The sequence below is a fragment of the Balaenoptera physalus genome, assembly GCF_965194825.1.
Source record: "Balaenoptera physalus genome assembly, chromosome: 3".
Lineage (NCBI taxonomy): Eukaryota > Metazoa > Chordata > Mammalia > Artiodactyla > Balaenopteridae > Balaenoptera > Balaenoptera physalus.
The window spans coordinates 735,855-763,569 of NC_138890.1; the positions used below are offsets into that span (position 1 = coordinate 735,855).

A 27,715-nucleotide genomic window follows, 5' to 3' on the forward strand; every position below is an offset into this window, starting at 1 on the left:
GGGTCTGAGTCTGAGCCTGAGCCTGAGCCTGGGGCCCTTTCCGGACCCCGCAGTGGAGGGGCTGGCCCGGGTCTGCAGGTCTTGCTGGTGGTGCCGGGTGGAGACGTGGGCCTCCCACGCGTGTCTGCCTCTGGCCATGCTGGATCTCTGTGCTCTCTGGTGAACCGGCCTCCCCAGACCTCCACAGGCCCCTCTGCTCAGCCCGGGGGCCACAGCTCCACAGTGCAGTGGCCAGGGGGGCCTGATCCCCTTCCCCCTAAGGCCTCTGTACTCCTGGGTCCCCAGAGAAAACCCAGAGCAAGCAAGAGTATGCAGTAAATATTTATAATCAATCAGAAAACAGAACACAAACTCCATCACTGGATGGTACACAGACAGCACGAAGCTTCGAGGGGCGGGGCAGGGCGACTCGGCCGCTGGCGAGGGCTGCCCCATCTTTTGGCAATAAATAAAGCTTGGGAAACTTGAAACCTTGACCGTTTGGGTTTGGTGTCTCAAACACTGGTGAGTCCTGGCGGCTCTTTGGACGGTGCGGTTACGGGAAGTGCGGCCCGCTCAACATGCGGAGAGCGGGTTCAGGGTGCAGACACCGGGAAGGAGGGGACTGGGGGGCGTGTACAGGGCTGGGGGCGGCGGCGGCGGGTACGGTTATTGCTCGGAGGAGGCGCGGACTGCCGCGAACACTCGCCGCGGTGAGGTAAACGGCTTCGGGGGCTTGGAGGCCACGACCTCGAGCTAACCTCACAGACCGGGCCGCGCGCCCTCTCTTCGCGGAGCCTCGGCGCCCCTTGGTCCCTGCGCGTGCGCCTTAGCGCGAACTCCGGCGCGTGCTAACCGGACGCGTCTCGAGGCTCGATTGGTGTTGGGAGGGGCGCTCTGCGCATGCGTCTCGCGCAGTCGGCTCTCATCGCCCCTCCACGATGCAAGCCCTACGCATGCGCTTCCCGTTGTGTCGTGCCGGAGGCTCGGCGCGGCGCGGCGCGGCGCGCACGGCGGCCCCGGTCACTAGCCCGAGGCCGCTGTCTGGGGCCAAGGGAAGTTGAATGTGGTCCTCGGGACCCCGAAGATGAGAATCCGCCACACTCTTTGTCGACCCGGTGAAGTGCCCGCAGGGGACTGTGTGCGTGCGCACTTCGGGCTGGCGCAGGGTGCCTGGGGCACTGCGCGTGTGCTCGAGGCCCGCGGTCCCAGGGCAGGCGCGCCAGGGCGTCGTGCCCCAGGTGTGTCCGGCGCCGAGGCCCCGCCGGTGCCGAATAAGCTGACGAGGTGGGCGCAGGGCGTAGGCTTAGACCGGGCTGTGGTCGGGGGACGTGGGCGCGGCCGCGGCCAGCACAGGGGCCGCGGCGACGGGCTGGGCCAGGCGTGGCGGGAAGAGCCTGTCGTCGAGGCTGGCCGCCAGCTTGTCCAGCAGCGCGCCCGGGGGCCCGGCGCACAGACCGGAGCCAGGGCAGCCGCCGCCGGGCTCCTCCTCGATGACGGGGATGGGAGGCGCGGCCGGGTCGTCGCCCGCGCGGCCGTCGGGCGGGCAGTCGACGCTGTCTCCGCGGCGCAGGGGCGCGCGCGCGGGGCGGGGGGCGCCGGGCTGGGCTGCGGGTGGGGCGGAGGGTGCGGCACGCGCGCCTGGGTCGCTGTGCTGCCGGCCGCGCTGCTGCCACTGCTTGCGCGTGTGGGGGTGTGGGTGCGCGCGCGCGCGGTGGCGCGCTGCGGCGGGAGGGGCGTCGTCGAAGTGCGGGTCGTGGCGCAGGAACTCGTGGAACAGCGCGTCTGTCTTCTCGTCGATGCTGTAGTCGCGGCGAGGGGCGCGGCGAGGCCAGGCGCGCGGGCTGCCGGGCCGGGCGGGTGCCTCGGGCGCGGGACCCTCGAAGCTGCAGCCCACGGTGGCCTCGCGGCCCGCGCTCGTGAAGGAGGAGCGCTTCTCGGGCGCGCTGGGGGGCCCGTCGTCGCCCGCGCCGCGGCCCTCGATGCTGGCGTAGCCGCTGTCCATCTGCAGCAGCTTGCGCGGCCCGCCCGCCTCGCCGTCCGCTGTCCGTGGTGTGGGCGGCGGCGAGGGCGGCGGGAAGGTGGGTGCGGCGCCCCCGGAGCCCGAGCTGTCGCCGCTGCGCACCGAGTCGCGGTCGTTGCCGCTGCTGCTGTGGTCTGAGGCGGTGGCCGCGTGCAGCTCGAGCGAGGCGCGCAGGCTCCAGATGTCGCGGTAGATGGTCTGGGCCTGCTCTGGCCCCGCGTCTCGCTCACTATCTGAGTCTTGCTGCTGCTCAGGCCCCGCGCTGACGCCGCACTCCGGGGGGATCTCGGGGCTCGCTCCTCCCGCGGCGCCCACCTCCTCGGCTGCCTCTAGCCTGCAAACCAGGCCACAGCCGTCAGGAGGCAGCCCAGGCCCCCCGCACCCCCTCCCCGGCCACCCTGCCTCTGGGTCCGGGAGGGTGGGCACGGGTGGGAACCCTCTAGGGTTGGCCAGGCCCTGTGGAAGATGATGTATTTGCATGCTGCCTGTTCACTCTGCACTGGATGCTTTTCGGGTAAACCCGGAGCCGTCCTGGCGCCTGCCGTTCAACCAGGGCCTCTTACAAAATGTGACCAGAGCATCTGCTGCCACTGCAGGAGGTTGCCCCTCGCCCAGAAAGAGTGAAGGCTCTTCTCGGGAGATGGCCTTCTTCGACTAAGAGCTTCGTGTACCAAGGGGTGGCTGGGGATGGACTGGACCAAGCAGGGTCCAGCTCAGCCCCTACGCCTGGGTGTGTCGCCTCAGCTCCCCACAATAGACTGACAAGTAGCCAGGAGTAAGATACACACAAAGAAAGTGTTAACTACCCAGACCAGGGAATGCCCAAGAGTTGGGAGCCCTGCTCCCGGGATCCAGTTCCCCATCCCACTGACGTGAGCCCAGAGCTTCAGCAGAGTTGTCCTTGGGCTGGGGGAGGGGGTACCGCTGGCAGAAGTGGTCACAACAGTTTCTGAGTAGCGGCCATCCAGCCCTCAGGAGCATGGACAGGCGAGAGGGACCCTGGGGCCACAGCGGAGCCCTTCAGACTCCACCAGGAAGCAGCGATACCCACGTGGGCACATACCCACAGCGGCCCTGCTTGAGCAGGCATTCTGTCTTGGAGGCCCCGCCCGCCCCTCTACCCTTACCCAGTCTCCCCCTGCTTCCCTCCTCCGGTCCGTGCTGGAGAGGTGGCCCCAGCGAGGCAGCCTCCGGGAAGGACGGTGGAGCCAGAGGGACACGACCGCCTGTCCGAAGGGCGGGGAGAGCGCTCCCTGGGCCACCTATGGGGGATGGGGTGGGGCAGGGGCCCACCCCTAGCACCTCTATCTACTGAAAAATACCTGCCGAGAGTGGGGGGCGGGCTGGCGGGGCTGGTGGGGCTGGCCAGAAAGGGGCGGGGGCTTGGGAAGGCCACAGTGTCGCCAGCGCTGGCGATGTACTGGATGAAGTCCACGTGGGGGGCGTCCCCCTCCTCCTGCTCCATGCTCTCGCTGGCTGCCCGCTGCCGCTGGAAGTGGTGTCGCTTGGGGGAGCCTGTGCAGAGGAAGGTACAGCAGCCTGCCTGGGCCCCTCCCACCCCAGGCCCCGCCCCCTGACCCCTGAGCCAACAGAGCCAGCCTGGACCAGGTGAGCATGTACCCGGCCTTGCAGGTGGGGAAACCAAGGTGGCCAGGGCAGAAAGGCCAGGACCAAACGCCCGGCAGCCAGGGCGGGCGGGACTGGAGGTGCCAAGGCGGCAGCATTGGCCCGAGTGGCCCTGGCAGGCAGGTGTGGCCAGAGCACAGCCTTGTCCTGGACACCAGGTAACAGACACGGCCCAGCTAGAGTGCCGAAGAAGGCCGACGGTGGGGGAGAGTGAGGGAGAGGTGACGCCCTCTCCTGCCAGCTCCAGCCCTGCCGGCCCAGGGCCAGGACCCTCCCACAAGGGAGGACTCAGTGGGAAAGCCTCAGGGGTGGGGATGACAATCACCCAGCAAACAGGTTCTGGGCGCTTCTGTGCCTGCATTTGCCTATAATCACCTCCCGAAGCACAGGCTCTGTCTGGGCTCCCAATGGGGCAGTGGGACAAGCCATCCCCTCCGCTCCCCTCCCCGGCCAGAAGCACTTCAGCCAGAACTCACCCCTCCCCCCACCCCACAGCAGCTGGAGCCGGGCCCCAACAAGGGGACTGTCACTGTCACTGGCCACGCACCTTCCCTGGCCTCCAACACTGCTCGTCCCCTCGCCCCTCCTTTCCTGGCAGTGGGAACCGCCACCTCCGCCACAGGGCAGCAGGCACCCCAGCGGCCTGGCCCCACTGAGCTCCCATGAGCAGGGATGGTTGTAGCTGTTGGTGCCACCTCCCCCCCAAGACACACATGCATGGTCCTTGGGTTGAGGTTTGGAAGCCCTGTATCCAGGGCCCCATGACCAAGGGTCTGCAGGATCGAAGGCCCACCACCTGTAGTTGTAAATAAAGTTTTATTGGCCAAAGCTGTACTCTTTTACACGCCATCTAGGGCTGCTTTCACGCCACTGCAGCAGACACACTGACCACAGAGCCAGAAACACCATGCAGTGCCTCGTAGGTGACGCTCACTGATACCCGCTCTAGCCTGACAACCCCTGGTTTTACCGGGGCTCAGCGTGCAGCCCTGGCTCTTCCTCCTGACCAGCTCTGACCTTGGGCGAGATGCCCGCTGGTAAGCGGGCGATGCCGGCCAGCATGGGGTGGGCGCTGGGGACCCCTCCCAGGGTGCAGAGCCGCCTGCTCCACATTCTCCTGGGGCCTCCCCTGGGCCTCGCTCCCCACCAGGGACCACAGCTCACCTCTCGTGTCCAGACTGGACGCCCGCTGGCTGGGCTCCAGCTTCCATTTCTTGACCTTGAAGTAGGGGCTGGCCCCGTCCAGGCTGGCGTGGCGCCTCAGGCGGGTGAAGAACTGCAGGACGGGGCCTGCCCCAGAGACTGGGCCCGCCTCCCCAGGCCCTGCTGCGGCCCCCGGCCCACCAGGCTTGGCACTCCTGGCCCCTGCGTCCAACTGTGAGGGAAGAGGGATGCTCTCAGACCCCCCAGCCCCTCCCTGCTGCCCTAGTGCCAGCCCAGCCCGGGCCACCCAGCACTCACATAGAAGACAGAGGAAGAAATAGGGGGCTGGGGGTGGGCTGGGGCCTCCTCCCCCCAAGACCCTGCCTGAGAGGCTCCCCAGGGCTCGGCCAGGCACTGGCCACCTCTGTTCCCCCAGCCCTGGACAGAGGGGGTCCCGTCCCCTGGGCTGGGATGGGTCCCTGACCACACCCTCTGCAGCTGTTGGACTGCCCTGTGTGCGGGTGAGCCAGCCGTGCATGTGCCCTGTGTGCCACCTGCCCCTCTTCCTCCCAAGCTCGGGGACCAGGCAGGGGGCCGGCCACAGGCTGCCCCGTCCTGGAGTGGGACAGGGGATGCATGTGCGGGGGCCTCACCGAGGTGCCTTCCCCAGAGTCACTGGAAGCCGAGGGGCTGATCTCGAAGTCGGTAGGGCCCACAGCCGAGTTGTAGGGGTCACCTGGCAGGGCGGAGCTGGGGCCCACAGAGCGGCCGGTGAGGGCCTTCCCCGGGGGCTGTGGGACAGAGCCGGGGTGGGGAGGAAGCAGTGACAGGTCAAAGAGCACGGGTGGGGGGGTGGGTGCGTGCTGGACCCGCCACCCGCTGGACCCGGCCAGTCCCCACTCCCCACCCGGAGGTGAAGGGCGCAGCCAGAGGGTGGGAAAAGTGGTGCCTGCTGGGGGATGGTGGGCCGCCCCCGAGCTCCGGGCCAGCTGCCACTTCCAACTCACCTGGAATATGGCGAGGCTGGCCTTGGGGGCGGCCGTGGGGTGGGTTGTGGTGGTTGCACTGGCCTCGCCTGAGTCACACTCGTGGATGGTGACGATCTTGAGGGGCGGCAGGTGCAGGTGGGTGAGGCGGGCGTTCTTCAGGTGGTGGAAGTCCCCCTCGGTCAGGGTGTACCTGCGCCCAGCGCGCCTGCCCGTCACCTTGGGCGAGCTGGGTCCCTCTGCCCACGCCCCAGCGTCCTCCCTGGCCCCACCGTCACCCTGCCCGCCGGGAGTGGGGGACAGCCGGGCACTGGCGGGGGCCAGCTCCACCCCGCAAGCCCAGCGCAGGGCTGCAAGGTGACCTCCCGGCTGAGCCCCGGCACCGGGCCCTCCTTACCGGCGGCCCTTGTCCTGCGCCTTCCGGCTCTGCTCAAACAGGGCTGCCTCGTTGAAGGACACCCGGCGGCCGGTGGAGCTGGTGGACAGGAAGCGCTCGGTCTCGGCGTCCTGGCCCTCGGGCTCCTCCCCCCTGAACTCGGGGTCTGCGAGGAGAGCCAAGAGAGGGTGGGCCCCGGGTGGGCCGCGCCGGGCGCCGGCGGGCAGCCGGGCTGGGGGACCGGGTCGGGAAGGGAGCGCCGAGGGCCCGACTGACCACCGGGGGCGGGGTGGGGGCGTGGAGGGCACTCGCTCATCCGCTCACACACTCACTCACGCAGCACGCGCCTGTGAGCACCTACGCGTGGGCTTAAGGAAACAGAGATGAGTCGGACTCGAGCTGCGCCCAGTCTGGTGGGGGAGACAGACAGACACAGATGGTCAGGCGGCCGGGGGGGGGGGGGGGGGGGGAGGGGGGCAGACGGGCGGCGACGGGCCTGGCAGGGCGCCCCACCTTGAGCAGGGCGGGCGCCGTTGTCCAGGTAGCTGGTGGTGGTCTTCTCTGCTTCCTCTGTGGCTCTGGGGAGGGGCAGCAGGAGAGCAAAGTGGGCCAGAGGACCCAGGGCGCTGCCCACGGGGTCCCCCGCAGGGCTCATGGCCACCGGGGCATCCTGAGCTCACGGGAGCCCACTCCCTTGGACCCACCCCATTCTCCCAGGCTCCTGCGCAGACACGTGGGCACCGTCACTCAGAAGCAGGCCCAGCGCCCCTGCGGCGCGGGCTCTCAGGCTGACCTGTCCCAGCTCCCCTGCGGGGCGGGGCGGGGCGTGGGGCTGGGGGCCGCACACCTGTGGACGCGCCTGTGGACTTCCCAGCAGCGCCTGCAGAGCAGCAGCGCGCCCGACAGCACCACGAGGGTGCCCCCAACGAAGAGCGCCATCACCACCACCAGCAGCACGTAGTTGTCCAGGACGGGGTCGGGCTCCCCCTGCGGGGCCAGCGTCAAGGGTCAGGGCCGGTGGGGGTGGACTCTGGTGGCCCCGCCCCCCATCCTCCCAGCCCGCCCCCCCCTCACTCACGGTGGGGCGGCCCGTGGCGTTGTCCCACGTCGTGGTCAGGGCGACTGTGGCGGAGGTGGTGGCGGCCGTGGCCGTGGTGGCCGTGGGCTGCATTCTGAGGCTAGGAGGAGGGGCCTGGGGGGGCAGGGCCTGCTCAGCTCCAGCTCCTCTGTCCCTCCTCTCGCTTTCCCGGGAGCTTGAGCAGGGGACTACACAGGGCGGTGACTCACGAAGAGGTGGGGGGGAGCCCCGAGGCAGCCCCCACCCGGGTCAGATCAGACCTCCATATCCCCATCTTTGAAAAGGGGGAGGCGCGTGCGTATCAACAGCTTCCCCAGCCGGTGGGGCCGACCCGGCAAGGTGGCATGGGGCGGGAGCCCTGCCCAGGAAAGAAGCGCTTCTGCGAGGAATAGGCAAACTGAGGCCTTCAACTCACTCCCGCCACACCCCAGGGGCCCTGCCTGCACCATCAGGGGAGCGGGAGGGGCCGCCTCGGCCCCAGGAAACTGGTTCCAGAATAGCGGGGACTCGGGCCATCCCTGGGGCTGGCCAGCCCGGGGAGGGGGCGGAGGGGCTGAGCGCCGGGACTCCAGGTTACGACTCCTGGAGGTACAGGTTCCCCCTCCGCCCAGTGCCGGTGGGAGTGAAAAGGCCAAAGGAGGCGCATCTGTTCCCAACCCTCAAGAATCTGGTTCCCATGGCGACTGAGCGAGCAGGCCGAGCTGGGGGGGGGGGGCGGGTTGCCAGGGAGCACTGGGGAGGGGAGGGGGCGCGGGGGAGGGAGGCCTCCTGCAGGGGCGGCTGGAGCCAGCCCCGGGCGGCAAGATGGCTGCTGCCGCCGCCGCCCGCCGGTGCCCGGTCGGCCGCGCGCCCCCGCCGCACCCGTCCCCGCCCGAGCCGGCCGGGCTCCACGTCTGCCTGGAGCCGGGGGCACTGAGGCAAAGAGGGTCTCAGCTCTCGGGAAGGGACTGCCTGGACCTTGCACCTGACCGCTCTCCCCAACACGCGGCTCCTCCCGGCGGGAAGGACCGGTGGCCGCACTCGGGAATCTCAGGAAACCGAGTCCGGGGCCAGGACGACCAGCAGCCCTGAGTGGGCACGGCGCGCGGCCCTTCCCCACAGGAAAGGGAAAGCCTGTGCACAGGTTCCAGCGCCCCCAACCCTTTGGGACTTTCACCCTACTCGACAGCGGGGGAAACTGAGGCCCATAGCAGGGGAGGGTCCTGGAAAAGCCAGGTGTCCTCGGCACTTCGAGTCAGAGGCTGGCCGCAGCTCCCCTGCATTCTCGGGGGAGGGGGCGCCTCTATGTAGGTCGGGAAATGAGTTCAGGTTAGAGGGGGAGGGGGCAGAGGCACAGGGACGATGACAGGAGACCAGGGAAGACGGCAGGAGGCCGAAGGGGAAGGGAGGTGGACTCCTAGGGAGCAGGTGGGGACGGGAGACCAGGGCGGAGGTTGCCCACGGGCCACCCTAAAGTCCCGCCGGGCCTCGGCTCCCGATCGGGCTCGCCACCGCGCCCACCCCCGCGTCCCCAACCGGCCCCGGGGACCGGGATGGCGAGCAATGAGATGCAGAGAGCTGACCTCGGGCACATCTCAACCCCGGGCTAAGCCCGGGGGCGGAAACGCCACGGCCCTCGCCGAATCTCTCAGGGGGAAACTGAGGCTGAGGGAGGGCGTAGGCGAGGGTCCCTCTCCGGGCCGCCGAAGAGGGGTGCAGAGCCCGGCAGGTTGGCCCCCACGCCGGCCCTGGCCCCTCCGCTCCCTGCCTCCGGCCTCGCCGCCTCGCGGGATAGGGCCGGTGGTCTCTAGCCAAGGCGGGCCGTGCGGCCTCGGCCTGTCCCCCGCCCGCCCCGGTGCAGCCCCAGGCCCGCGCGCCTACCTCAGCGCCGGGGCGCGCGGCCCATGGGCGGCGGGCGGGCTGCTGCACGGCGCTCCCGGCGGGCTCCGGCGCCCGGTAGCCGCGGAGCAGGCGGAGAATTTATGAATGGAGAGCTCGGCGCGCGGGGGAGGCAGGCGCGAGAGGAGGGGCCACACACGTGACCACGCTGGCGGCCAGCCCGCTCCGACCCGCTCGGTGCCGCCCGGTGCTGCCGGGTCCCCGGCCGGCCGCCCCCACCGCGCTCGCCGCCGCTTCTCGCTTGCTCCGCGCCGGCCACCGCCTCCCTGTCCCTTCCGGCGGGGGCGGGGGGCGGAGCCTGTGCTCCTGGGCGCCCCCTCCCCACGCGGAGCCGCCCTCTCCCGAGGCAGCTGAATCTCCGCCCCCGGCCCCTGCGGCACGATTCCCCGACCTTCCCTGGATCCCCGGGGACGGGGGACCAAAGGGGTGTTGGTCCCAGGGCGCACGACTCCCCGCAGCCTGGAGTCCGGGGGTGCCCAGACTCCCTATCCATCGCTTCCCCGGTTTGGGAGTCTCCGGGGTGCACAGCCTAGGGGCTTCGGGGCACATGTCCCACTTTTCTTCCCCTACGTGGGCAGCACTGTCAGGGTTGTCTTGTTAGGATGAGCAGCAAAGATAATGGAACACAACGCATTCTGAGTGCCACCAGGGCTTGCCCGGGTGGGGTGACAACAGGACTACCCCTGCAGAAACCCCATGCCTGGTCAACCCCAAAGCTGCTCTTTCTCAGACAGTTGTGCCTTATCCTTCTAGATGCTCAGGCCACCAATCTGCCACCAGCCTGGTCAGGGTCCCATCCCAGACTACCTGGCCTTGTGTTCAGCACAGCACAATGGCACCCCTTTCTCCTCCAGTGAAAGAGGAAGGCCCAGTCCAACCCCAGGGCCTTTGCACGTGCAGGTGCCAGGCCTGGACAGCTTGTCCCCTCCGGAGCTTCCTTCACCTCTTTCCCAATGACAAAGGCTTCATCTCCTCTTGACTCCCTTTGCTAACAAAGCAACTCCCACCCCACATTCCGGACCTCTGCTGCGCTTTGCTTCACTCCGAGGCCATGCACGTCGCACGTCGTTGCCTGTTACTTGTTCCTCTGCGTTGTGTCCCTCCTCACCCCTGCCCCCACTGCGGTGACCTCCAAAAGCAGTTCATTTACAGCTGGGTCCCTGAGCAGAGCATAGCACAGGGGCGGCACCCTGGAGGGAAGGTGTGTTTCCAGTGGATGAAAGGGTGACACTGCCCAAGGAGGGCAAGGGGCAGTCAAGTGGACAATTACCCGGGAAGCCTGGCTCCAGGCGTGTGGGAACTGCATGGGCAAAGTCCCTGAGGTCCCCAAGTGTGTGGGCTGAAGATGAATGTGTTGGAGGACCAGGGGGAGGCAGCTTGTGTTCCCAGCAGGGGAATGATGTGGTCCCTCTGGCTGTTTGTGGAGAAGGCGCCGTGGTGAAGCCAGGGCAGGAGCCTGGGGCCATCCAAGCCAGTAAAGGTAGCTGCAGGGGCCGAACTGGGTGGCTTGTCGATGGGTACACCAGAGAATTCCAGGATAAACCCGGGTTGAGGACCTGAGTAACAGGTGATGCCCCGATCCCTTGGCTACCCTGGAGTGGGGATTAGACACAAGTCCAATAGATGGGTCTGAGAAGCATATGAGAACAGGCCTCCATTCCAGTAGGATCCAGGGTTCCGGGACGAGCAAGCCGTGCACAGGACGCACCCCTAAGAAATGGGAGCAGAGCTTCCCTCTGCACACACCCGACTAGGGCCAGGATGCCCAGCGCATAAGGACTGATTCCACGAGTACCCCTCACAGCACTGGCCTAGAGAGGGGGCGGGGGCCTGGGCGCCAGGCCCCGGGCCTCCCTGGTGTGGGAGCCTCTTTCGGCCACAGCACCTGCCCAGACACGAGCCCAGGTGTGACACCGCCCCCAGCCCCCGCGCCCTGCACCCGTCCGCTCCTCACCCAAGGCCCTTCCGGATGTGGACCCCAGCCCGGTCTAGCCGGACTCCACGTTTTCCCGGAGCCCAAGGTGGGGGCTGGGGCCCAACCGGGGTGCCGACCTGCCCGCGCGCGGGGGCGGAGCGGTGACGTCAGCGCCGCGAGCGAGGCTGCGCGGGCCGCGGTGACGTCCGCGGAGCCCGGGGCCGCCCGCGCACGCGCCCCTGCGTCAGCAGCGCGCGGAGGCGGTGGCCGGGAGGGGCTGCGGGGGGGCGCATCTCCGGGCGCGGCGCGCCCTCTGCCGGCGCCCTTGGGGTTGCAGCCAGGAGATTCCTACACCGCTGGACGCTTACGGGAGCTGGACACTCCGCCTGGGATGCCATTCCCGGGACGCCTGCACCTCCTACAGTCACAGCCTGCCCCATCCGGCCCCCATACTCTGCTTTTTCATTTTTAAGTATTTGTCACCTCCTAACATACTGTACAATTTATTACGTTGAGTGTCTGTTAAACGCCCCCACCACCCCAAACTAGAGCAGGAATTTTAATATTTCCCTGATGTCTCCCCAGCGCCTGACATCCAATGAGCGTCTCCAAAATCTTGAATTAAGTGTCTCTTTCTCCGCGCGGGCTTCTGGTCCTCCCCTTGCAGAGCCGTGTAACCGACCCCCGCACCTGACCACCGGGCTGGGAGCTCTTGCCGGAAGGAAACTACAACCCCCAGCATGCCGCGCGTCCAGGCGGTGCGTCGTCTTCAACATCGCGCACAGCGCGCCGGGAGTCGTAGTTCGCGCCTGCGCCCTCGTCGGGATTCTTCTCCCAGAAGTCCTCGAGCGTCGTCCTCCTCGCCCTCCAGGCCGCTGGCGTCCAGCCGAAGTCGGCCCGCCCCTGCTCCGCTGTCCGCCGTCCGCCCGCCGTCATGCTGCCCGCCGCGCTCCTCCGCCGCCCGGGCCTGGGCCGCCTCATGCGCCAGGCCCGCGCCTACGCCGAGGCCGCCGCCGCCCCGGCCCCCGCCGCGGGCCCGGGACAGATGTCTTTCACCTTCGCCTCACCCACGCAGGTTCGGATGTCCGCCGGGCTCAGACCCCATTCTGGACCCAGCACCCTCGCCCCTCCCCCGTGTGGCCCAGGAACCGAGCCCCCAACCCGCAGGTCGGCGACCCCCATTCCGGATCCGCGCCCCTCCCCCGTGTGGTCCGGGATCAGACCGCCCAATTTTCAGGTCGTTCCTCAGCCCCCCATTTCGATGTGCGGCCTTCCTCACTTGGTTCAGAACCTGAGTCCCTGGGCACCTCTCTTGTACGCTCCTCCCCAGGCGGCTCGCTGGTTTTGCCTTGACCGCGTCTCCTTACCCGAGGGCTAGGGTGCCTGGATTCCATTGTCAAGTAGACGAAGGCGCTGCAGTCCTGCACGAGGATCCTACCGAAGCATGGGCTGCCTCTGTGTCTCCCGTCAGCTTTCAGTCCTACCTTGGTTGTTTAACTGCGGGAGAGACTGACCGCTGTTCCGCGAGGGACTAGCCTGAAGTGACCCTTTTTTCATGTGTTTTGTCTAGGTATTTTTCAACGGCGCCAACGTTCGACAGGTGGACGTGCCCACGCAGACTGGAGCGTTTGGCATCTTGGCAGCCCACGTACCCACACTGCAGGTCCTGCGACCGGGGCTGGTTGTGGTCCACGCTGAGAACGGCACCGTTTCCAAATACTTTGGTGAGTCGATTGGGAGGGCAGAGGGAAGGGGCTGGGTGAGAAATGCTTGTCTCAACGGGCTAGTTCTCGTTTCAGTTGGCAGTGTCAGAAAGCGCACCAAGGATATAGAACTCCCCGGCACTGGGCTGGGTGTGGTTAGGGATGTAAGTGGTCAGCAGTGGGCCTGGCGGGGGCCCATCAGAGGAGAAAGCATCCTCAATTCGGAGGAGGTTTTTCACAGCCTGGCCCCAGCAGTACAACCCAGACTGGAACCCAGCTCCGGCTCACCCCTAACCCTAGCTCCGCTCCTGGGCCGCTGGGCAAAAGGAGGGGGCTCTGTCCCCATGTCCAGTCTGCAGTGGATGCACTTGGTGGCCCCCATTCACTTGTGTGCTGGGGCCTTTGGAATTTGGAGCCACGCTGTGTGGTCACTTTCCTGGCCCTGCAGGGGCTCTGGGGCTGACTTGTGTCCCCACGCCCGTACATGGACCTCTCACTCCCCCTCTTCCCGCAGTGAGCAGTGGCTCGGTCACAGTGAACGCTGACTCTTCGGTGCAGTTACTGGCTGAGGAAGCCGTCACGCTGGACATGCTGGATCTGGGGGTGAGTGTCCCAGGGGAAGCTGGTGTTCCTAGTGCCCAAGAACCCCCCAGCTGCAGGGAGGGAACAGGTACCGGGCTGGGCTCCTTGCTTCGCCCTCACTTGCCACCCACCCTCTGCAGGTGGCCAAGGCGAACCTGGAGAAGGCGCAGTCGGAGCTGTTGGGGGCCACGGACGAGGCTATGAGGGCCGAGATCCAAATCCGCATCGAGGCCAACGAGGCCTTGGTGAAGGCCCTGGAGTAGGCGGTGCGTGTCCCACGCTGCCTCCGGCAGGGAGACTGGGCCAGAGCTGGGCAGGGGATGTCCTGGAGTGAGGACCCAGCTCCTGTGGGTGCAGGCTGGCTGTGAGGCTGGGGGAGTGAGCCTGGGGGAGCCATCCTCGCTAGGAAGCCACCAGGGGGCAGCGCAGTGCCAGCGTCTACCTAGAGCGCCTTTCAGGGCTCTGTTTCTCTGTGGTGAATAAACCAGGGAAACAAGCCAGCTTTGGCAGGCCTGGGGGCTGGCGTCAAGGTCGGGCACTTGCCCTGCCTGTGGGGATTACTCTCACCCCAGAGGGCTCTTTTCCCACCTCCTAAGATCTCCCCAACCCGACGTGCTGGTTACCACTCTTCTGCCGCATCTGCCGCAGAGACCTCTGCTCCCAGCCACCGGCAACGGACAGCGTGCTCCCTGCCCGAACCCCCCATTAAACACCTGGAATCCAGTTTGCGTACGCTGACTCTATCCTGCTTGGTGGTGGGCTCGGGACCCAGCACGGCCTCTCCCCCAGTTTCCTGTGTCTGCGCAGCGAGGTGGGGCAGCCAGCCTCAGCCTTCCCAGCTCAGCAGGCTGTAGTCTGAACCGCCTGGGGTGTGCGGTGCGGGCTCAGCTCGCAAAACCCAGCTGGGTTGTGGGAAGGCTGTTGGCTGTCACGCCAGGAGGGTGGGCACAGGCGAAGGTCACCAGCCAGGGCTGGGGACGGCAGGCAGCAGCGTGGCTGCCGCTTCTGGGCTGGGCCTGGGCTGCTGGATAGACATGAGGCTCTGCCAGGTTCCAGACTGTGACGTCTGTCCCGTGGGCTTCCCGGCCCCACCCCAGCTGCACTGGGAAGGGGTGGGTCCTGTCTGCTCCCACGGAGGCCCTGCCCTGTGCCTGCCTGGCCTGTGGGTGGCCCCAGCTGGCCAGGTGCCCGATCCCTGGTGGTGTTGGCACCTCCGTGGCACCCGGGCCCCTGGACTGGCCCCAGATGGGTGGGGTGGCTGGGCGGGGGCGGTCCTGGCACCTTGAAGCTTCAGCGCTGTCCCATTTCTTTCAGCCAGTAACTCACTTTTGTAACCATGGGGGTGGCCCAGGCACTGGCCACCTCCTTGCCCCCCTCCCCGGCCCTGGGTCAGAGCAGAGCGGGTGGGGCATTTCAGGGGGATGAGTGTGTGGGAAAGCTTGGGCCTCTCTGTGTGTCACTGGCAGCCAGAAGGTGACGGAGAGGCCACTCTCGGGCTTGTCATTGGCAGGGGTGGGCTGTGTGGTCTTGTGTCACGGTCCTATGCGAATGACTGTCCCGTAGCTGCTTCTGAGGCTCGATGTACGGGGAGCCTCCAGGCAAGCTTGCAGCTCTGGGCGGTGTCCGTTTGGGGTTTGCTCCTTCTGTGCAGGTGAGGTCCAAGCAGCCAGCCCCCACTCCCTCAGGAAACCCCAGCTCAGCTAAGGCTGGGACAGCCGTGGGGTCACAGGTGCAGCCCCACTCCTCCCCTCCTTGTCTCCTGGCTTAGAGCCCAGGTCTTCGCCTGGACTGGCTTCTCATCTGGTCTATAAATAAGAGCAAGGACACAGCTGGGGGCTGGTGGGGGCTTGTGGGAGGAGACCCTGGACCAGTGGTCCCCACACCAGGGAACCTGCCTGCACCGTCACCTCCTGAGGCCACAGCCCGGGGCTATGGGACACAGCCACACAGCTAGGACCCCCAGCACAATGCAGGCCCCCTGGGAGACGTGCAAGCCTCAGAGCCTGGCCTGGAGATACCTGCGCCCGAACAGCTGCAGGATCAGCCTGTGCTGGCCGGGCTGCATCCTGGGGTGGGAGGCACCCAGGGTGGGATGGGTCACAGGGCCAGGAACCTGGGGTCACGACCCCTTCTGAGAGTGCAGGCCTTGGGCCTTGTGGGGGCAGGCGGTGCCCAAGGGTTCATCTCTCTCCCAGGAAGAGTGTGCTCCTCGTGCCTTGAGTGTGCTGACGGCCTGGGACTGCCCCCCATAGCACAGGGATGCTGTGAGTGCGAGAGAACAGGCCTCAGGCTGATCTGGCATGTTTATCAACTTGGACTTGCAAAGCCAGGCAGGGGCCACTGGTCCCCTCCCCTGTGTGTGTGACCCTCAGGGGCCCCATGCCAGGAGATAGCCCACTTCCCTGCAGGCAGACAAACCAGGCCCGGTGAGATCACAGACCCGCTGGAGGTCTCAGCCGCACCCCACCCAGCGCCACCTGCCCACCTGAGGGTCCCACTTGGCCTGTCCCTCTGTGAGCCCTCCAGTGTTCAGATGCTCCGGCTTCAGAGCGCACGGTCCCCTGTGCTGCCTTCCTGCTTTCTCTGCAGGCAGAGCCAGCCAGGCCCGCAGCCCCTCAGCCCGGCCCCATCACCGGGTCTCGTGAGAGCCTCAGGTGCTTTGCGCTGACTTGCTTCTCACCCGAGCACTGTTCTGTTTGTCTGGCAAACTCCTATCCATGCCTCAATCCCAGCCTCCTGATCCCCTCAGGCCCAGCCCTGACCCTGTGGGGCTGGGAGTGTCTGGGTGTGCCTGTGAGAGGGTGGGGGGCCAGAGGCCGCAGGAGCCTTGGGTGGGAGTAGGAGGCAGACCTGGAAAGGAGCACAGCCCTGGGAGGGGCCCCCAGGGCAAGGCTGGGGGCGGAGGTGGTCAGGTCAGATAAAGGGAGACACCAGATAAGTGGACAAGTGGCCTGGGGTCCCCCTCCTCCTCTGGACAGAGAGGGAGGGACGACCGAGAGGGCCCTACCCTCAGCCAGGGTCATCCTTAGAAAGCCCCCTTACACAGGGCGACCTGCAGGGACACACCTGAGGACATGTCAGGCTTTCTGCCTGTTAATGGCTGCGTGGCCTCAGTTTCCTCACCTGTAAAATGGGTAGGGTGATTACGCCCACCACAAAGGCAGGACACCAGTAGGTGAGCATGCCTGATGGGATCATGGCAATATTGCCAGGCCTAGGTGAGGGTCCCACATCCCCAGGCTCCAGAGTGAGGTCGGCTGTGTTCTCTCACTTCATTCTACTGCCACCCTGCGGAAACTGAGTCTCACAAAGGTCAGTGCCCTACGGGGTCACAAAGCCCAGCGGGCGGTGACTGGATGCACAAGGCAGGCCTGGCGCTGGTGAATCGCTCCATAAATGCCCTCTGAGGTCACCGTTAAGGGATGCAGGAGGCCGGGCCGCCGGGGCAGCTGGCTGGGGCCCCCCCACTGCAGGCAGGTGACCCCAGCCTGTTTTCCTGGACCGAGGCCGCTGACTCAGGCCCCCCTTCCCGCTCCCCCATGCGGGCGCCCCCAGGCGGAAGCACTCGGCCAGAAAGGGGGCAGGGCAGGGAATCCAGCTGTGCACCCCGAAACCCCGTAGCACGGGCCGGAGTGCGGGTGCGCCCGAGTCGTCAACGCGGCCGACCGTGACCCCGGGTTCGTAGCATTCAAGGAGCGCCACCCCCTCCCCGTTTAAAATGCGAGATTTAGGGGGCGGGTGGCCCAGGCCCGACGGCGCCCCAGGGCCCTGGCCGGCCGGCAGGCAGGGGCGGGGGCCGGCCTGCGTCACCGCCTGCCCGGCCCCCCGCCTCCTGGCCGCCCAAACTCCACCCCGAGGGAAGGCGGCGCGGATAAAGGCTCGGGGGCCGCCCGCTCGGCCCCAGACCGGCTCCGCCACCACGCACTCGGCCCGGACGTGGGTACACTCAGGACAGTTGAGACTTCGGACTTGCCTCTCCCGGTGAGTGGGGGGCGGGACCTCGCGGGCCGAGGAAGGAGGTTCCCACTCCAGACTCTTGAGGATGCCCCACTTTTCTTTGTTCTTTGAGCAGGCAGTGTTGAAAGGTGTCTCCAGCCCTGGGAAGCCCCCCGGGACGTGGAGTGGGAGGCACTCGGCGCAGCCAGCACAGCCTGGGAGGGACCTCTGCCCCCGCCCCGCCCCGCCCCGCCCCTCGGGCACTCCCCCTCCCCGAGAGTGACCTTGAGCTAGTTGCCTTTCCGGCCTCAGTTTCCCCGACTGTGAGGCCCCATTCTCCTGACTTGGAGGCTTCATGCTCCTAGCGAGGCTCCCACAACGCCCGCAGTCCCGTCGGACTGCCCCCTGTCCCTGGCGGCCTCGGCGACCCCTCCCCGGGTCTCTGGGCAGCGCTCCCGGGTGGAGCCGGCAGAGGGCGCGCCGGCGCTGCTGACTCACCGCAGCCCGGAGCGGCGCGCGCGGGCGCAGCCGGGGACGCCGCGTCACGTCACGGCTCGGGCGGGCGCGAGTCGGGAAGCGGGCCCGGCCCGCGGGACGGGGGTGGGACGCGAGGTGGCACCGGCGCGGGAGGGCCTCTCCGGCACCGGCCACGTCACCGGGGTGCAGGCCCCGCCCGCAGCTCCACCCCTTGTCGGGGCTTCACGCCTCACGGGTGGGGGGCGCCCCGGACCGACCCTCCCGCGAGCCCCCCACCCTGGGCTCGGCCACAAGGCGCGGGGACTGCGTCCAGCTTCCGCTCGCGGCGGCTTCCCGGACCGGCGCTGGGGGAAGGCCCCGGCTTCCTGCTCCCTCGGCGCGGAGCCACTGCCCTCCCCCACGGCGCGCCGTCCTAAGCCTGCGTCCCGCGCCCCCCGGGCCGGGCCGCCCGCCCTTTGTTGCGGGCCCGGGCCTTATGAATGGCCGCGGCGGGGCGGGGGTGCGGAGGCGGGCCAGAGCGGCGCCGGCTCCGCCCCCGCCGCGCTCCGCTTGGCCGCCGGGACAGGGGCGGAGCGAGGGGCGGGTCCTCGCGGCCACGTGGGGCGGTGCCGCGGGGGCTCCCATTGGCCGGCCCGTGTGGCCGACTGGGCGCTCGGCGCGCGCTGATTGGTCGGCGCGAGCCGGCGGAGTAAGTAGTGAATGGGAGGGGGCGGCGGCCCCGCCCCTCGGAACGTTGATACATTATAACTTTTTTTTCTTGTTACTTTCACCCCCAGATCCTCCGGCGGCGGCGGCGGCGGCGGCGGCGGCGGCGGCTGTTGCTAAGGGAGGGGACGCGCGGGGAAGCTCGGCCCGAGCGGCAGACGGCCCTGAGCGCGGCCGGCTGAGCGGCGCCCCCTCCTCCGGGACCCTTCCCCGCGCCTGCCGCCCTTGAAAGGAGCTGAGAGTGTAGTCCCCACCCAGGAAGGTGCCCCGACGAGCCGACGCGACCCCGGAGCGCCACTCGGATTTTTGATTCCTGATTCACCTTCCGCTCCTGGGACCTTCTCGAAGGGGAAGCGCGCTACCCCCCGCCCTCAGGGGCCCCGAGGACCCCTGTTTGGGGAGCCCCCGCGCCCTGCCCGGAGGCGCGGCAAGAATTGGCGGTGCCCCGCGGACTCCAGCCCCCCAGCGTGGGCCGGGGATGGAGCCGCAGCCCGGCGGCGCCCGGAGCTGCCGGCGCGGTGCCCCCGGCGGTGCCTGCGACCTGGGCCCGGCGGCCGAGACGGCGCCCATGAGCCTGGCCATCCACAGCACGACGGGCACCCGCTACGAGCTGTCGGTGCCCCCCGACGAGACGGTGGAGGGGCTGCGCAAGCGGCTGTCCCAACGCCTCAAAGTGCCCAAGGAGCGCCTGGCGCTGCTCCACAAAGACACGTAGGTACCGCGCGCCCCCAGCCCCCGCGCCCCCCGGGCCCGCCGCCCCCTCGGGCCCCGGCCCCGGGGCGGGAACAAAGAGCGCGCCGCTTGGGGAAGGAAGGGGGCGGCCAGACGGGGGGCGGGGGCGCGCCGCGCGCTCTCGGGCGCCCTCTGCTCGGCCCTGCCAGTCTTGGCCCCCTCCTCCACCCGGGGTCGCTGCACAAAGGCGGCTGCGAGGGCGCCTCGGGTCGGGCTTAGGCGGCGTCCCCCACCGGAAGGCAGGAGTCCCGGGCGGCGCGGGGGTCCCAGCTACGGGGGTGGGGGGCGCGGCGGCTGCCTCCTCTGCTTGCGACCCGCCGGCTTCCGCTTCTGCTCGGCGGCCCTCTCTGCGTCTGGCTGCCTCTCCCCCCACTTGCGTCTCTCTGCCCCCCTTTGTTCTCGCCACCAAGCGCTTCCCGCAGTCTCCCCCTCCCCCCCCCCCCGCCATTTAAATCGCCTCCAGGCCGGGGAGCCCTCCCTCCGCGGGCCTCCGGGGACACGCAGTGTCCATCCTCAGCGGAGGGGCCCCGGTGGGGGAGGGGCAGGAGGGGGAGGGTCTCCTTTGTCTGAGCGGCGGCCGCGGCGGCAGCCTGCGCCAGGGAGGGAGGAGGGAGGAGGGAGGAGGGAGGAGGGAGGAGGGAGGAGGGAGGAGGGAGGAGGGAGGAGGGAGGAGGGGAGGCCCGCCCGGCAAAGCCCGGAAAGGCTAAGCGCTTGGCCCGCAGGGACAGCCCAGGTCCCGGTGGTTGAATTACAGGGGGGCGGCCCCAGGGCGGGGGGAGGGTGCCAAGGGGCTCGCTGGGCCTAGATGGTGAAAACGTGCCTCGCTGAGGCGCAGAGGGAGTGCCCCCAGTCCAGAGTTGGGGTTCCTCGGAAGAAGGGGTCTGCACCGTCAGTAGAGGCTCCCAGGGTCTGACCTCAACCCCGCACACACTCAGGGCTCTGTATCTGGAGACCAGGAAGGGGTCGGGGTGAGGGACTCCTGTCTCTACCTCACGAGCCCAGCCCTCCCCCGCGGACTCCGCTTCCGAGCCCCTGCCTTGTCTCCGTGTAGCCTCACCCTCTTCCTTCCTCCCCACTCAGCCGGCTCAGTTCGGGGAAGCTGCAGGAGTTCGGCGTGGGGGATGGCAGCAAGCTGACGCTCGTGCCCACCGTGGAGGCGGGCCTCATGGTAAATTGCTGGGGCAGTGCGCCCCGAGGCCCCACACTGACAGGCAGTCCCCTCCCCTGCGAGCACAGTCCCCATCACACACTGGACCCCTTCCCCTCAGGACCACCCACCCCACCCATCAAGCGGGGCCCTCCCAACCCCGGTGCTCGGGTGCGCGCTCAGGGTCTCTTCTTCCTCTCTCTGTAGTCTCAGGTCTCCAGGCCAGAACAGTCTGTGATGCAGGCCCTCGAGAGCTTGACTGAGACCCAGGTAAGACCCGCGCCGGCCCCCTCCTGGCCCTTGGGGGCAGCAGGCCCAGTGCCCGGCCACTCTGGAGAGCCTGGGGGTTGTTTGTGCTCCCAGCAGGCCTGTGAGGAGGGGAGGGGACGCGCCGCTCCGCCTTCGTGCCAGCTTGGCCTGGTCACCCAGCTTCCTATTCCTTCTCCCCGCCCCCCTAGCACTCACCACCTGACCTTGAGAGCCTTCTCTCCCACGGTGGCCGCTATGGGGGAGGGGGCCTAGCTTTCACAAGCCTGCCTGCGGGGTGACCTTGGCCCATGCTCCCACACCACCGGGCCTGCATCCCCAGCCCCACCACCTTTGCCGAGGCGCTCTCCCCCCGCCCCACTGCGGTTTCCCCAGAGCAACCTTTTTAACATTTCTGATGGGTGGGGGAGGGATGGGACTGGGTGATACTTTTTCCGCCTTCTGTGACCCCATTGCGAGGGGTGGGGAGTCACCCCTCCCCCTCCTCCCTCTGCTCTTTGTTCTCTGCCCCAAAAGGGGGAGGGGGAAGGGGCGCCCAGCCCCCGGGACCAGCACAGCCCAGACAGGATGTTAGAGAAATATTTAGTAAGCGCCCGGGAGGGCAATGAGGAGGAAGGCTGGGCGATGAGGAGGAAGGCTGGGCCTGGCCCACACTGGGTTCCCGGTTTTGTTGCAGCTTTTTTCTTTTTTGTTTCCTCCTCCTTTCCTCATTTTTCTGGCAGCAGGGCCCTCCTCCCAGGAGGGTGACACAGGCCTCAGCTATCCGCCCGCTGCCAGGGTGGGGGTGGCAGGTCCCCGGCCTCCCTGGCTGGGCTGGGCTGGCCCCCGGCCTCAGGAACCTGCTCAGCGGCTTCCCTTCCTCCTGCCCTGAGGCCCTCGCCCCCTCCCGGCGGCGGCGTGTAGCATCCTGCCCTCACCAGCCACCTGGCGCGGAGGAGGAGGAGGGGACCCAGGAGCTGGGTGGTCTGCCGTCAGGAGGAGCAGTGGGGTGGCGGGAGAGCCAGGGTCCCTGGAGCCGGGTGGGGCTGGCGTGTGCTTTCCTGGGGCAAATGTGAACTGAGCTCCCTGCTCCTGGGGGTGCTGTGGTTGGCAGGGGGCCCCTGGGCGTGTTTGGTTCACATCCGCCGCAGGGTGTCTACGTCAGGAGGGAGATGGGAGGCGCTGGGCGGAGTGACTGGGCTCCCAGAGCTGCTTCTCCGCCTGGCACCGAGTCATGCCTGCCCGTTCACCCTCCCCTGGGAGGAAGTTGCAGGGTGGAGTGGGGGGGACACCCCAGCTGCTCTTGGGAAGCCACCCCAGGCCCTTCCTGCAAAGGGCATCTCTGGGGCTGCGGAGGGCGTGTGCACAGGGACTGTGGGGTAGGGGCTGCGCTCGGCCTGCCTCCTTTGCATTCTCCCCACGGCCCCCAAGCAGGGAAGGTTACGCCAGCCGCTGCCAGCAGGGAGGGGGTGGTTCTGAGTCATCGCGGCCTGTGTCACTTCTCAGAAACCTCCGCCCCCCCCCCGCCCCATCCCGGCCCCGGGGAGAGCGCAGCACTGGCCAGGGTTCAGTGCAGATGGGGGTAGTATGCACCCCTCGCCCACTGTGAAGGGGCTGCCAGATTGGAGGTTCACGTTTGAATGGGCTGTGTTGAGGCCCTGGGAGACTCGGGCCCCAGGGAACCGGTCAGGGCCCCCCCAGTGCCCGCAGAGGCAACGCCTCCTCCTCAGCCTCCGCCCCGCCCAGCACAGATAAATATTTATCTTGAGAAAGCAAAGGTTAGGACAAGAATTTGTCCAGGAATTCCACCCACTCACTGCTCCAGTGGCTTAGCTGGGAGGGGGCCTGAGCTAGGCCCCTGCAGTGTTCACAGGCAAGAGAGGGTGGGGAAGAGGTGTGAGGTGAGGGTTCTTTGAGAGCAGTGATTACTGGCTGGGCCCCGCCCCCTCTGGCCTCGGTTTCCCCTTGAAACAACCAAGCTGGCCAGGGCGGGCCAGGCCCCCGTCTCACCCGCCTCTGTCCCCCCACAGCCCCCAGCGGCGCCCAGCCCGGGTCGGGCTGGCGGAGGCAGCTTCCGGAAATACCGATTCATTTTATTTAAGCATCCGTGGCACCGACAGGGACCCCAGAGCCCAGAGAGGGGCGGCGAGAGGCCCCAGGTCACGCAGCGCGGGGGGCCGGGCCGGGCCGGGCTGGGGGCACCGCAGGCTGGAGCCCTGGGCTGACGGGCCGCTCTCTGCAGGTCAGTGACTTCTTGTCGGGCCGCTCGCCGCTGACCCTGGCGCTGCGCGTTGGTGACCATATGATGTTCGTCCAGCTGCAGCTCGCAGCCCAGCACGCCCCGCTGCAGCACCGCCATGTGCTGGCTGCCGCCGCCGCTGCCACCCGTGGAGACCCCAGTGTGACCACCACCCCTGTGTCCTCTCCCTGCCGGCCAGTGTCCAGTGCCGCCCGCGTCCCCCCAGTGCCCACCAGCCCTGCGCCCGCATCCTCCCCTGTCACAGCCGGCTCTTTCCGCTCCCACTCGGCCTCTACCACCTGTCCCGAGGTGAGTCTGGGGAAGGACGTGGTGGGAGAACGTCAGAGCCCCGGATACGTCTTTTGTATCAAGGGCCATCCCTAGACCCTGGGCTGGTGCTGGTCTGGTGAGTGATCCCCTGACCCTGAACCCCAAAGCTCATGTGCCGCCCTCCCTCATTAGCAGATGGACTGTTCTGCCCCTGCCAGCGCCGGTGCCAGCCCCACTTCCCCCACCGGGGGCAGCCCCACGTCCCGCTCCCGCAAACCTGGTGCAGTCATCGAGAGCTTCGTGAACCATGCCCCGGGGGTCTTCTCAGGGACCTTCTCTGGTAGGTATCGTGGCGTGCCCCGCGAGCAGTCACATGAACCCACACCAGGGATGGGACACGCTCCCCGGGATCTCCACGCATGTGCCTGGCCATACAGCAGGCCACGTGTCTTCATGGGTGGGTGCGAGTGCCCATGTCACCCAGGGGTTCCGCCTGCACATATGGGACCCAGGCACTGCTGAGGCTTCGTGTCTACCACTGGGGTCCTCATCCACACCCCTTCCCACAGGTACGCTGCACCCCAACTGCCAGGACAGCAGCGGGCGGCCGAGGCGGGACATCGGCACCATCCTGCAGATCCTCAACGACCTCCTGAGTGCCACGCGGCACTACCAGGGCATGCCCCCATCGCTGACCCAGCTGCGGTGCCACGCCCAGTGTGCCCCGGACCTCGCCCCCAAAACTACCTCCTGCGAGAAGCTGGCGGCCGCCGCCCCGGCCTCCCTGAGCCAGGCCCGCCTGTGCAAGCCCCCAGGTGAGTGTCCGCCCCCACCCCACCCCGTCCTGGGTCTCTCAAGGCCCCTCTGTGCGCCTCTCAGAGCAGCTGAGCCGATGGTGGCAGGGAGGGGGCCGCCAGCTGCCACTCGCCCTGCTCCGCAGGCGCGTGTAGAGAAGGGAGTGTGTGTGTTGGGGGCACACAGCATCTTTGTGCCCTCCGGGTGGGGGTTCCATCCTCACTTCCTCCTCGCCCCCCTCCGGCACCTTCTCCAGATGGTGCGTGGGGCCTCTGTGAATGGGCCAGTCAGGCCGAGGAGGGGGTTAGCTTCCCCTCCCGCTCAAGAGCGGCCTGCGCTGCCCCGCCACTGCAGCGATCTGGTTATTCCGGACGCCTCCGGACTCCTGTAGAAACATGATGTGGGCCCCCAGGCCCCGTCTCAAAGGGGAAACCAAGGCACACCCTGGGTCGCAGAAACAGCCTAAAGTGTTCAAGCTCCAGCTCATTTTTATGCTAGCCATGTCCCCAGCGCCTGGCTCAGGCCAGCCCTTGCCCTCATGGAGCTCACAGCCTGCTGGTCACCAGACGTGGAATTAACGATCTAAAGGTTCAGCAGACCCTCTTGACCCACTCACTCACTGGAGGGAGTGTCCACGAGGGCTGGACTGGGCCTGATGCCCATCTGCTGGGGGTCCTCGCGTTTGGTTGGGGGTCTGGCCTCCAAGGGGCCCTCAGGGTCATGGTCACTGCCGCCTCTGCAGGGGACCGGCTGCGGCAGACGGAAAACCGAGCCACCCGCTGTAAGGTGGAGCGCCTGCAGCTGCTGCTTCAGCAGAAACGGCTCCGCAGAAAGGCCCGGCGCGACGCCCGGGGCCCCTACCACTGGCCGCCCAGCCGCAAGGCCGGCCGCAGCGACAGCACCGGCGGCGGGGGAGGCGGCGGCCCCAGTGAGGCGGCCGGCTTGGGCCTCGACTTCGAGGACGCCGTCTGGAAGCCAGAAGTGAACCCCGACATCAAGTCAGAGTTCGTGGTGGCCTAGGAACCCTGTCCCTCGCCCCAGCCCAGGGTGGCCCGTGAGCGTGGCCCCACGCGGGAGGGCCAGCAGCTGGCCGGTGCAGTGGGGCGCTTCCCCCTCCCGGTTACGCGGCCTTTTTTTTTTTTTTTTTTTTTTTTTGAAATTTCACTTCCTACCGTGGTTTTCCGAACTCTCCATGGACTTGGGTTCCTGCCTCCTCGGTTTGGCTCACACTCCCCGCCCCTCCCTCCATCTCCCATCCTCATCCCCGACCTGGCCGGGTCCCTCCCGCCCACCTTCCCAAGCTCCAAATATGTAGCAGTCTTTCCAGATGGTTGAGAGCGGAGACAAGGAAGCCGCCCCCCCCTTCCGTTCTGCCGCCCTCCCCACCCTTTTCAGGTTGAAGTCAAAAATGTAGATGCCTCATTATGCACTTTACAGACGGGGAGGGGGCCGCGGAGAGGAGAGGCCCCCACCACAAACCCTGGCCCTAAAACAACTCGGCAGGTGCAACCTTGACCGCCAGGGACTGTTTCTCTTCCACATCCAGTACTCTTTTCTCTTCTTGGTCTCCTTTTCCATTTTCCTTTTTCCTGGAAAAGAAAAGAAAAGCCGTTTCAGGGGAGAGGCTGGCCAGAGCCTGCCTTGCGGTGTGGGCTGGGGTGCGGGGCGGGGCGGGGGGGACCCTTTCCTGCCAGGAAAGGAGAGGGAGGGAGGGGAGGTGCCCGCCACCAGCCTGCACCCAGTTCACGCACTGTGCGACTTCCTTCAGCGCTACCCCACCGCCCCACCCCGTTTTTCTGAGCTTGGGGTATTTATAGACTATTAATTTTCTGACTGAGCCAATAGTGGTTGGGAATCTCTTGAAAAATACGGAGAGCAATGGCTGGGGGGGCGGGCTTGACGCCCCCAGCCCTCCTTCCCCCCCCCAACCTGAGGGATCTGGGCCTGTGGACTGTGTCTGGGGGCCCTCCGGCAGCTGGGAGGGGAGTGGAGGGGGTGCTGAGCTGTGAAACCCCAGGAGGGGCAACGCTGTGTAGCATTAACCCCCTTGGGGGGGGTTCGCTGCTGGTCTAATTTGGACCCTCCCCACTCATGCCCATGCCCCAGGGGCATTCCCCAGGGCAGAGGGACAGACCTCCCCCCCCCTTACTGGGGCCATTTCAATGGGGGTGGAGGGTGTTTTTCATTCACTTTTATTTTTTACTGATAATGGAGATGTTTGGGCCCTGCCCCCCCACCTGTCAGTCTCGTCCGGGCCCCGCCCCTCTGTGCTGCGCAACACCCCTCTCCCTCTGCCTGCCCCTCCCTCCTAGATGAACCCCAGGTCCTCACCCTGCCCCCGGTTATGTGTTTAAAGTTAATGGTTTCAGATGTGAACATCTTGTGTTAACTGTAGCTCTGTAAATTTTTTGTGGGGGGGTGGTCAGGGAGGGGTCAGAGGGTAGGGGTCAAGGATCTTTGTTTTTGTTTTCGTTTTTCCAAAAAAAAGAAAAAAAGAAAAAAAAGGGGCGGGTTTGTTTTTGAAGCGCTGTCTTGGATATCTATTTAATGTGTGTTCTGATGGGGTTTTTTTTAACGATTTTTAAATAACGTCTGTGCCTCCGCTGGTCTGAGGGTGGAGGCCCCAGGCAGGAACCGCCCACCCCTCTCTGCCCTCGCCAGGGCCCCCCCCCAAAAAAGCATTACCCACCCTCGGGGGGTCGGGCTGTGGGGTGTCCCAGCACCTTGCGGGAGTTTCCTGTATGAAAACATGAAATTGGAAAAGAAAAAAGCCTACACAAACACCGTGATTGCAAGGAATAAACAGAAAATGAAACACGAGTGAACGTCCGGCCTGCTCGTCTCGGGGGGTGGGGTGGTCTTGGTTGTCACAGAGTGGGCTGAGTACGGTAGGGGGTGATCTGTCTCAGGAGGGTCGGGTTGGATGCTGGGGTAGCCCGCCACCCCAGGGAGTGGGAGGGGGAACGTGCTCCCAGGGCGCCCAGCGGGGGAAGGGGCGCGTCCCGGAACAGTTCCCACGCCCCCTCCCCGCCTTGGGGTGAGGGTGGGCAGGAAGCCGCCTGGCGGGGGAGGGAGGGGCCGGCCACTTCCCGGTACCCAAGGCCGGAAGTCCTGCAGGGTGTGGGCACGGGGCTGCCCGCTTGTGTGCCCTGGGTGGGGCCTCTCGGTTCTAGGCTCTAAAGTGGGCTGCAGGCGAGCCCAGGGACTCAGTCTCCAGGGAGACCTGGCCGCAGGCTCTGCGCCACGGTTTCCCCAGCCCCAGAAAGGGGGAAGCAGCTCCATCCGCCCGCCCACGCGTGGGGGGCCCAGCCTGAGGACCCCTGACCCGATCCCCACCCCTGGGGTATGGCGCCAGGCCTCCAGAGCACCCCCTCTCCCTCCCAGAGTCAAGCCAGGGCCTGGGCCTGGCGCTCGAGGCCTCCCGGTTTGGCTCCACCCCAGCCCTGCGTGGACTCCCTTCGGCCTGCCCGGCCTTGCATTCCAGCGCTCCCCATCCCTGACCATCGGGATTAAGCCTCCGGGCCGTGCCCTACCCAGGAACACCCCTAGCCAGCGCCCCTGCTTTGCCTGGGAACTTCCCCCGTCTGCATCTCCCACCCCTGCCCACCTGGAGCTCCCGGAGGGCCGGGCCAGGTGGCGAGTCCCACCTTCATCCACTTTGGGGCTGGGCAAAGACACACAATCATAACAACACTGAAGGTCATTTCACATGTATTTCCTCACTTAACGCAGCCACCTAAGAGAACTAATTATCCTCCCATTTGGTAGATGAGAAAACCGAGGCCCGAAGAGAAATACCACTTGCTCTAGAGCACTGGGGTGATTGTTACATTAACGACCACCATCCCCGGGCTGAATTCTTATAGCCCAAGACCCTGC

General features: G+C 67.1%; 3 protein-coding genes across 13 annotated transcripts; 2 read left to right on the top strand and 1 right to left on the bottom strand.

The window, feature by feature from the left end:
* Positions 1–308: 308 nt before the first annotated feature.
* CBARP (CACN subunit beta associated regulatory protein) lies at positions 309–18,472 on the bottom strand. 6 transcript variants are annotated; one of them, XM_082453138.1, is made up of 10 exons: positions 17,724–18,472; positions 7,212–7,325; positions 6,981–7,120; positions 6,647–6,711; positions 6,155–6,299; positions 5,779–5,950; positions 5,425–5,562; positions 4,793–5,003; positions 3,325–3,517; positions 309–2,336 (listed from the first exon to the last, which is right to left on the bottom strand). In XM_082453138.1, exons 2-10 carry the CDS (start codon positions 7,302–7,304, stop codon positions 1,286–1,288), a joined length of 2,208 nt encoding a protein of 735 aa, XP_082309264.1. In that variant the 5' UTR covers positions 7,305–7,325; positions 17,724–18,472; the 3' UTR covers positions 309–1,285. The 6 variants fall into 6 exon arrangements, with proteins under 6 accessions (XP_082309264.1, XP_082309265.1, XP_082309266.1 ...); XM_082453139.1 differs by lacking the exon at positions 17,724–18,472 and adding an exon at positions 11,044–11,665; XM_082453140.1 differs by lacking the exon at positions 17,724–18,472 and adding an exon at positions 9,072–10,569 and having other exon boundaries at positions 5,425–5,521; positions 5,779–5,874.
* On the top strand, positions 11,730–14,012 carry ATP5F1D (ATP synthase F1 subunit delta). Its single transcript, XM_082453181.1, has 4 exons — positions 11,730–12,079; positions 12,575–12,728; positions 13,222–13,310; positions 13,430–14,012. Exons 1-4 carry the CDS (start codon positions 11,939–11,941, stop codon positions 13,550–13,552), a joined length of 507 nt encoding a protein of 168 aa, XP_082309307.1. The 5' UTR covers positions 11,730–11,938; the 3' UTR covers positions 13,553–14,012.
* Positions 17,117–26,656, top strand: MIDN (midnolin). Of its 6 annotated transcripts, none has more exons than XM_082453153.1 (9): positions 17,117–17,270; positions 18,479–19,118; positions 20,220–20,307; positions 20,494–20,556; positions 22,563–22,691; positions 22,775–23,080; positions 23,237–23,381; positions 23,611–23,856; positions 24,579–26,656. In XM_082453153.1, the coding sequence occupies exons 2-9, from the start codon at positions 18,886–18,888 to the stop codon at positions 24,854–24,856; spliced, it is 1,488 nt and encodes a 495-aa protein (XP_082309279.1). In that variant the 5' UTR covers positions 17,117–17,270; positions 18,479–18,885; the 3' UTR covers positions 24,857–26,656. The 6 variants fall into 6 exon arrangements, with proteins under 6 accessions (XP_082309279.1, XP_082309278.1, XP_082309280.1 ...); XM_082453152.1 differs by having other exon boundaries at positions 17,126–17,270; positions 23,234–23,381; XM_082453154.1 differs by having other exon boundaries at positions 17,128–17,270; positions 22,635–22,691; positions 23,234–23,381.
* Positions 26,657–27,715: the final 1,059 nt, after the last annotated feature.